At 42.2% G+C, this 10,103-nt stretch overlaps 1 protein-coding gene across 2 annotated transcripts in view; it reads right to left on the bottom strand.

Annotated features, from left to right (window-relative positions):
• Window positions 1–316: 316 nt before the first annotated feature.
• The window catches only part of TASP1 (taspase 1), a 317,844-nt gene continuing 308,057 nt past the window's right edge, over window positions 317–10,103 (bottom strand). For both annotated transcript variants that reach the window (XR_013364862.1, XM_077872192.1), the window contains one exon: window positions 317–2,120. Coding sequence is in view for 1 of the 2 variants with exons in the window: in XM_077872192.1 (XP_077728318.1) it covers window positions 2,055–2,120 (66 nt within the window). In the remaining variant the exon portion in view is untranslated. The remainder of the gene's footprint in view (window positions 2,121–10,103) is intronic.

The following is a 10,103-nucleotide window of genomic DNA, read 5'->3' as shown; positions in this document are numbered from 1 at the left end:
AAGTTATTGGTTGACATTCTACCCAGGAGTGATTGAAGGTTCTGGTTCTTTGATCAATATTGGTTCTATCCCTACACTAACCATTCTTTGATATTTTTATTCTTTAGATTTAAGTCAATGTATGTGTGCTGAGCATTTGCTGTGTGCTTGTCACAATTCACCATGCTGGATACTGGAGACACAAAAAAGGAGCAGGAACCCTGTCATAAATGAATGGTTCAGTGGGGTGACTAGTTCAGATGACTATATTACAAAGTGATAGATACGATGGGACCAGATGAGGATGTGATTAATTACAGAGACTGTACTTAATAAATCAGAGCTGCCACATTTTATTTAGGGGGAAAAAAGTCTAACGATAACAAGTGTTGGCAAGATGGTGAAAAAACAGAAATTCTTATTGCCATTGCTTATGGGGATAATTTGACTATACCTAGTACAGTGGATGCTGTAAAGTGGATATAGCAGAAATCACCAATTTCACTCCTGAGGGCTTTCTTTCTATTGTCAAAAATTGGAAACAACTTGTCTACCAACAGAGGAGTGGCCAAATAAACCATGCATTAAGATAGAATACTATCCAGCTGTTAAAATGATCTAAAGCTATGCCTACTGTCACAGATGTGTCATAAAAATATAATATGTAAAAAAGTAAATTGCAAATGGATATATGAAGTTTTACACAATTTCAATAATTTAAAGAGTCACAAAACAATGCTATATTATGTGTGGACATCAACATAGGTAATAGTACTAAATTATGCACAGGAAGGCTAACCATCCAATTTCAAGGTAACAGTTACACCTGAGGATGGATGACAGTGAGTAGGTGGAAAAAGTGGAAAACATTAGAGGAAATATGGTATTTAAAAAAAAGAAACCTAAAATATACTACAAGATATTAATACCGGTTAAGTCTGAGCATTGGGTAATGAACAGTTGTTACGTTATTTTCTGTATGTGTAATATATTTTCAACTAAGTACTAAAAATAGACAAAACTGAAGGGAAAAAAATAAATGATGTAGTGAGGTTGGATGGCATCCTACAAGGTCATGAGTCTAATGCCCCTTGGCACATATAAGTCCACACACAGAGGATGATGTGCAGGCTGCCATTGGTTGGTAATGGTAATATTAGAGTTGGGACGTCTGTATTCACCAACTCCTAGGCAAGGAAGCCACTCCAACTAACAGTTGCCTTCGTTCTTTCAAGAGAAGAACACACTGCCTATCCCCAAATTCAGATTCTAACTTCATTTCTTGTGTGCACAGTTTGGGATAAACAGAGGCCAGGACTGGGAACATGGTCCCAAATCCAGCACCTACTGAATGGAAGGCCCCGAGCTCATCCCACAGCCTTGCTAAATCACAATTCCTGTCATGCCCCCTGCAGTTCTGTTCCCAGATCTGCTGGAAGAGCCAAAGAAAACATGAGAACTGCCCCTTCTAAGGCCACTGGGTCCCATTTCAGTGTGAAATGCCTGCTTACTGAGCATTTCCTTTGTGCTAGATATTGGATCAAGAAATAAACTCAGCCACCTTTTTAAAATGTCACAGGTGAGGGGATCCCTGGGTGGCTCAGCAGTTTAGCACCTGCCTTTGGCCCAGGCCGTGATCCTGGAGTCCCGGGATTGAGTCCCACATCGGGCTCCCTGCATGGAGCTGCTTCTCCCTCTGCCTGTGTCTCTGCGCTCCCCCCCCTTTTTGTGTGTCTAATGAATAAAATTAAATAAATAAATAAATAAATAAATAAATAAATAAATAAATAAAATGTCACAGGTGAGGACCTCAAGCCTCAGGTAGTAGAAAGACTTGCCCATGATCACTCAAGTGGTAGATCCACATTTAAACCAGGGTATGTCTGGCTCCAAACCCACATTTCTTCTTTCACCCTTTGGATGTCAAATGTGCAGGTACTTCTGTCCCCTCTGTCCCACCTTTTCTACAGGGAACCAGCATCAGGGTGGGGTGTGAAGGAGTGGGATTTTATTCTCATCTGAGCACCTTCCAAGTTCATGTCGGGCCCCTGGTCCCCACTGGTCCATCAGAGGGTCTATCCCACAGCCATCACGATGACTCCGCATCCATCTGCCACAGGTTTTTCCCACTCTCCGTTCCCCTGAAAAATCGAATTGTAGAAAACTAGAGTAAGAACAACTAGACTATGAGCAACTTCTGGTTTCTGCTGGATGAACCAGATGTGAGCCTGACATGCCAGGTGTTTCTACTTCTGTCAGAAACTGGAGGTTATAGAAGGCAGAGCTTGGACACACCAGGGGCTACTGATCCACATCTTGTCTGGGTCTCCAGGGACCAAGATTCGAGAAGTGAGCCCCACTTAATCATAGCAGGGCACAGTCACTCAGGGAGGTGGAAGAAGGCTCAGCAAGGTACTGATTAGAGAACAGAGAGAAATAAAGGGGAAAAGGATGGTGAAATGGAAGCCTGAAAAAAAAAATCCCTCACTCTAGCTTATTTGTCAAAAAAAAAAAGAGAGAGTTGGTTTTTAGAGTTCTAAGGTTGCTGTGATGACTGAAGGTACGAAGGGGTTAAGTTTGATGTGCAGCAGGTGGAGCTGCAGAGCAAAGGGCCCAGGCTTCCCATGGGAAGTGACCAATAACTCAGACCACTGACCCCATCAACCATGCCCTGCAGCAAAAGCCTCCCCCTACTCCCAACAAAAGCTGAGGGGTCACGGGCCTGGGGACCATTGGCCCTATTAACCATGCCCCTCAGTGAGACCCCCCCCAAGCAAAGTCTGAGGGGTCATGGGCCCTGGAAAAACACAGCATCTTATCTTTTTTCCCAGAAAAGACAAATCCATGGAAGGGATAGTAGAGTACACCTCAAGCAAAAATACTTCCGAAATTCTGAAAAGAATTCAGACTTCATTAGCAGAGTTCTGGGTGGTACACTAGCTCTGTGTTTCAGGAGATATTTTAACCTTAAAAGCATTGGTATGCTCCTGTGCTTGCAAACCCAAGGGCAGCACATTGAGAGAGATGATGCCATAGGGACTCAAGGCTGAAACCAAGAGAACTTAACTCTGGTTAATTTAAACAGAAAACAAGGATCCCTGGGTGGCTCAGTCAGTTAAGCATCTGCCTTTGACTCAGGTCATGATTGGGATCGAGTCCCGCATTGGGATCCCTGGATGGCAGAGAGTCTGCTTCTCTATCTACCTTGCCCCCCTGTTTATGCTCGCTCTTATGCTCACTCTCTCTCTCTTTCTCTCTCTCTCTCTCTGAAATAAATAAATAATCTTTAAAAGAAATTAAAAAGAAATGAAGCATATCAGACAGATATTGTGTAGCTTTAGGGATAATCAAGTAAATAAGAATAAAACCACATCACATATCATTTAAGAGGGAGGCTATACCAAACAAGATAACCATGGCTTAAATAAGATAGAAGTTTATCACTGTCTTGTGAAAAATAAGCCTGGCCTTTAATAGTCCCAAGTAGTCATGGGTTCCAGTTTCTTCCACATTTCTCTTCAAGCCATTTCCACTTCATGGTCTAAAATGACTACCCAAGCTCCAGCAATCACATTCATACTCCAGCCAGCAAAAAAGAGAAAGGAGTGAAAAAGACTTCTCAGAAGTTGCAGGCACATTTTTCCTTGCATCCCATTTACCAGAACTCAGTCCTCCGGTTGCAAGAGAGGAGGATGTCTTTATCTAGGTAGCCAAGTGCCCCAGCTAACGAGGTCCATGACAAAGAAAGAAGATACTAGAGAGAAAATTAGCAGTTTCTTCCACAGGGGCCTAAACCATATGAATTTTTGTGACAAATGCAGTCATATATTTTTATGGCAAGTGTGAGCAGACCAGGCAATAAGCCTCATGCAGAACATGGCTTTGAGCAGGGCTTTTCCTCTTAGGGTTAAGTGAAGATTGTCACTCAGATCCAAGGAGAGAAATGCTCTGTTCCGGGAAGTTCCAGGTCCCCGGTCCCATAGCATCTAAAACCCTCAGTAGCATTGCTGTGCACACGTGGTCCTTGGTCTCTGGGCCCAGGCCCGTGGTCTTAAAGCCTCAGCTTGACCGCAGGAACCTGGTGCATTTCAGTCTCTGTGCCATCTCCAGCACCTAGCCCAGGGCCAGGCACACACAGCCAGCTTTCAAAGAAATGTTTATGAAACTGATGAATGAACTTCTACATTCAACTGCCTCCTATATACACGGGTGATGATTTTTCACATGGGTGAAAATATTTTAAAATGTTACTGAATTCATAAATGTATATTTTTTCTCCCCATGTGTATTTTCTCAGTGAATTTCTAAGCACATGTGTATTGGCGGGGTGGGGGTGGTGGTGGTAGCAGGGCTGGGCAGCAGAGTTAGTCTTGGGCTAGACTCCCTGGATTTGAATCTTTAATCTGCCACATGCTAGCTGTGTAACCTTGAGCAAGATACTTCACTTCTCTGTGCTGTAGTTTCCCATTTGGTACTGTTGCAATGGGGTTATCATGAGGATTTAATGAATTAACATTTATATTATGTACATTGTGTGTATCATTTAGAAGAATGACTGGCACAGAGGTTTAAATAAAATAATTTTTTTAAGATTTTATTTATTTATTCATGAGAGACACAGAGAGAGAGAGGCGGAGACACAGGCAGAGGGAGAAGCAGGCTCCATGCAGGGAGCCTGATGTGGGACTCGATCCCGGGTCTCCAGGATCATGTCCTGGGCTGAAGGTGGGCACTAAACCGCTGAGCCACCCAAGCATCCCAAAATAAAATATTAAAAGTGCATAAAATCTTTTACAAAGTCTCATTTCTTAATGTCTTAAAGAGAGTCTCCTGAACAAAGCTGAGAATCTATGACCCACCCTAGATGATTTTTAATTTGGCACGTCTTTAGGTTCAAGCTTTTTTTTTTATTGCCCCAATCCCAAGAACAAGCCAGTTCATCACTGTCAGAGACACTTTCTGGGGCATGTCCTGAGTATCCGGGTCTAAATTACATAGTTACAGGTTGCTCTAAGAGAAGAGATGCCTGCACACAACATTCACCTTACACTCTGTTGTCTTGGCTGATGAACCCAGTTCAGGGACTGACTCTATTTCTCTCTCCAAACCCTCCACCTGCCACCTCGATCGCTTCATAGCATCCCAGCAGCTGCCCATGTTGCAAACAGAGACCAATTCCCTTTGATGCCCAGGACCAGACGAGGTCCATATGAGGCTCTCAAACAAAGCTTTTGTTTTGTTTCTAAATAACTTAAGAAGGCTTAAAGGGGGAGAAGAAGTGCCCTACTTTCTCAGGCTCCTTTTCCTGCTAAAACAGAAAGAAAAACCCAAGACCCAGGGAGGGATCCAATGAGACAGAGAGAGAAATAGACTTTGAGAAGGAGACAGGAGTACAAGACAAGGAATGCCTGCAAAGCTTAGATTACTTCCTAAAGGATGGGGGGTAGGGGGATACGTGATCTTTATCTAATCAGACAGTCTACCCAGGAAGTCCCTGAGATCAAAGCAAGGGGCTTTTTATTTAGTCCTGCGTCAACTTAAAAACAGTCCTGGCAAAGCCACAGATCTGGACAAGCTCACACCTCTCCCCACCCCCACCGCCCTGAGCTGTCTCTTAGCATCTGAACCCTCTTAACATTCCATTTGGAATAAAACCCTGGGATGAAAAGAGTCCCCAGGATTACTGTAGGAAGAAGAGACAACATTTGACAAAGTAAGGCAGAAAATGTTGGGCCAAGCCACAGTCCTCCCTGGCTTCCCAGAACAACTAGGTGTGCACCGAGGAAAGGCACACCATTTCCACTTCTCTGCATAGACTCCCCACCACCCACCATTCCCCTCGGATCAAAGGAGTCCTAAAAGGTACACAGCCACTTGTCACAAGGATTTTTTCCCCACATGCCAGGCACTGTGTCAGGACAACTCTGAGGAAAAGCAGGCGCTGGGGGGGAGCAACCAGACTGATGTGGGATAGAGGCCAAGAGAGGAGTGCCACTGTCCCCATTCCTTGGTCCAAAGGATGAGCTGGTGAGCTGGAGCGGGGTGGGGCGTGTTCTCAGAAAGTAGGAGACACACACAAAGGCTGACCTGTTGAAAAGACAGGTGCTGAAAAAGCTGGAGGCTGGTTCAAAAGGGAGGGAAGTCACTTTTCAAAAATACAATGGCTCAAGGGGGACAGGACAGGAAACAGAGGTAGAAAGAGTTCATCCCCCTGGATAAAAGACTATAGAACCAGAGTCACCCTCCAGTGCATTACCACAGAGAAAGCTCAGCACAATTTTTTTTCCAGTGCAGCTGAGATCCTTGTATCCTTTACTTCCAAAAACAAACACATACAGCTCAGAAGGAGCTAAGACTTCTTGGTCATTTATTTTTTTTAAAGATTTTATTTATTTATTTATGAGAGACATAGAGAGAGAGAGAGAGAGAGAGGCAGAGACACAGGCGGAGGGAGAAGCAGGCTCCATGCAGGGAGCCCGATGTGGGACTCGATCCCAGGACTCCAGGATCACGTCCTGGGCTAAGGCAGCGCTAAACCTCTGAGCCACCCAGACTGCCCAATCCTTTATTTTTTAGGCACTTAAAATATATATTATCTTATTTAATCTTTATAAATCCCTTATGATTATTACTCCCATTTGGTGAGCTGGGTTCATCAGTTTGGACCTGGTTTCTCTTACACAAATCCTGGGCTCGAGTTGATTATTCTTTTATTTTATTTATTTATTTGAGAGAGAGAAAAGAGAGAGCACGAGTGGGGGTGAAGGAGCAAAGGCAGAGGGAAGAGGAGAAGCAGACTCCCCATTGAGCAGGGAGCCGATGCAGGCTCAATCCCAGGACCCTGGGATCTGAGCCAAAGGCAGACGCTTAAAGGACTGAGCCACCCAGGCACCCCTCAAGTTGACTGTTAAAAGCAATTTTTAAAAGAAGAGTTTTTAACATTTGCCTTGAAAGAAAACCTTGCTCTTCAGTACCAGCAGCTTGAAATGGAGGCTTCCTTATGGGAGACTGAACAAACCCTTTTCTGTCCTCTTCTCCCAACAGAAATGATTTTTTCATAGCCAAATTGTTGGGAAACTCAGTATTTCTTGTGAGTCTTTCCAGATTTCAGTATAGTCAGTTCGTCACTTTTAGGATGTATTTTTCTCTAAGAAATGTTATCTATCTTCCTCCTTTTAAGGACCATTTGCATTAAAGAGGAATTATCACTTTAAGCCAAGAAACATGTGAAATAATTGCTTGATGTTCTGTAGGAAAATGTTGCAGCTGTCAGGTACATCGCTGGGGTCTGGCTATGAATCAGAATCAGCTTCAATAACACTCACACATGCTCATGTGGCCCCTTACAAAACATGTCCTCATGGGTGTTCTCTTTCATATTCCCCACTCACAGGTAAGGAAATGGAGGTGGGAGCAACTAAGTGAGTTGCTTAAAAATACACAGGCCATTGTGGAAATCAATTGCCTCATTATAAGACATAACAAATGTGAGGTGTATTTTTAAAATATGACTTTTAGTTTCAGAATTTATTAAACCTTAAAGTGATGAGCAGGACCCAAAAATAGAGAAAGAGGGTCTTGTCTACCTTATTATCAGGAGTGTAGGATTTAAACGTACATCCTTACATCTTTCTGAAGGCTTACGGGTTTTAACTGTGATTGGATGAGAGCCTCTTGGAAGAAACTAAGTTTCAACTGGCTTTGGTTATGCCTTGATCATTATCAACTATTTCAAACATTCAGGATGCTTTCCCTTTCACAGGTGGAAAATGGTAGGTGATGGGGGTCAAAAAGATGCCTACAAGATGTCTTCACATTGTTTTCAATTCCCCAGGCACTGATCTCTTCTCAGGGCTGGTGCCACGTCAGGGAGCAGACATGGCTTCCAACACCTCTATGTAGAAGACACTTATTAAACACACATATATTGCATAGGAGATAAGTTAAAAGCCAAAGCACTCTTAGAAATAATCTAGTTTAAGTTTCTTATTTTCCGGATGAGAAAACTAAAGCACAGAGAGAGGGCAAAGAGATCTGCTCATGCAGCTGGCAGAAAAACACAAGGACTCCTAGCTCTGATGACTACATTTTAACACCATTTGGCCTGAAAACATTTTGTGTCTTTTCTGCTCCTTCTTCTCTTGCTGGTCATCTATTTCTTGCTGCTCCAAAGAAAAATCAGAAGGTTTCTATTAGTCTTATAGAAGCGTTCCAGCGAGGATCTTCTTTCTGGATGCCAGGAACAGAGAGACACTCCACCTCAGTGACCACCAGGGGGTGCCCACAAGACAGTCTGGCAAATGGGGGGGTCTCCCTGGAGAATCTCCCTTCTCAGGGGAAACACAAATGATACCACAACTGAGACTATTATCTTTTGTTCTTAGAAGGGGTTAGAGGTCTCTGGTCCCTTCTGAAAACAAGTTTGGGAATGAAAAGTGAGGAAAGAAAATCTGCAACACGTGCAGACCTTGAACTTAAAATGTATTTGTTTACCGCTCTTGTTTGCTTGCTCTTCTAATATCTGTCTCCATGAATAAAATGGGAAGAAACCTGTTGCTTTGATTCCCAAACAAAGCAGAAAAGAGCAGGGATTAGATGTCATGAGAGGACTCATAATTTCGTCTATAAGAAAGGCAAGAAGGGGTACCGCTTATAGTATGGCTTTCTGCACCCCAACCTGTTTCCTGGAACAGTCATCTGATTGTCTGCCTCCAGAGACTTGACCATGACCAAAATCCCTCTGCTGCCCTCAGAAGGCAGAAGTCACTTCAGATGAAAGCCAGATCCAAAAGGCTCGGCTCTTCAGTAAATCCTACCAGCATCAAAATACTGAAATGTGGGTAATGCGTATTCATTCGTAATTCCCATTTGATGAACTGGATTCATCGATTTGGGCATGATTTTTCTTATTCATGCCATGAATTACTCACAGAATTGATTCATTAATAGAAATTTTTGAAAGAAAATCTTGTTCTTCACAGCAGTTTGAAATGGAGGCTACTTTATGGATTTAAAAAAGTTTCAGTAACCCCCAGAAAACTCTCTTACTGCCTGCTGTAGTTACATCTTCCATCCCACCCACCTGACCCCTGGCAAGCACTGATCACTATAGTTTTATCTTTTTGAAATGTCATGCAACTAGAAACATACAGTACATTGCAAGTGGCTCCTTGCATTTGCAATACAAATATTTGCATTCAAAACATACAAAATATTTGCAAATGGCTCCTTTCACTGGACATAATGCCTCTGCGATTTATCCAAGTTGTTACTGTTGTTGTGTGTATGTGTGAGTGGTTTATTTTTTTATTGCTGAGTAGTAATCCATTGTATGAATATACCACAGTTCATTTATCACTTAGTAAGGGACATTTAAGTTGTTTCTAGTGTTGGGTGATTATGACAAGAGCTGCTATAAACAATTACATAAAGGTTTCTGTGTGCACCTAGGATCTCATTTCTCTAGGGTAAATATCTAGGAGGGGGATAGCTGGGTCATATCATAAATGCATGCTTGACTTTTTAAGAAAATACCAAATAGCTGTACTGTTTTGAATTCCCACCAACAATGTGTGAGCATTTTAGTCGCCACATGTCCTCATCAACACTTGGTACTGTCAGTATTTTTTTTATTTGAGTCATTTCAGTAGGTATAGAGTAATACCTCATTATGTTCTTTGTTTGAATTTCCTTGATAGTTAATGACATTGAACATCTTTTCATGTGTTTACTTGTCTTCCACATACCCTCTTTCATGGAATATCTGTGTAAATCTTTTCCTCATTTTTAAAATTGGGTTGTTTGTTTTGCTTCTGTTGAGTTTTGAAAGATACAGGTAGGATACAGGTTGTCAGATATACGTGTTTTAGATATTTTCTTTCAGACTACAGTTTTTTTCTACATTCATCTATTTTACTTTTGGTGTCATGTCTAAAATGTCTTTGTGAAACCCCAGATCAGGGAGATTTTCTTTTTTAAATATTTATGTAGTTTTACATTTTATATTTAGGGCTGTGATTCCCTTTGAGTTAATTTTTGTATAATGAATGAGGCTGAGGTCAAAGTTCACTTTTTTACATAGGATGTCCAATTATTCCAACACTATTTGTTGAAAAAACTATCCT

The sequence above is a fragment of the Canis aureus genome, chromosome 26 (genome assembly GCF_053574225.1).
Source record: "Canis aureus isolate CA01 chromosome 26, VMU_Caureus_v.1.0, whole genome shotgun sequence".
NCBI lineage: Eukaryota > Metazoa > Chordata > Mammalia > Carnivora > Canidae > Canis > Canis aureus.
Note: the sequence above shows the minus strand (reverse complement) of the source record. Positions and strands in the feature narration are given on the sequence as shown.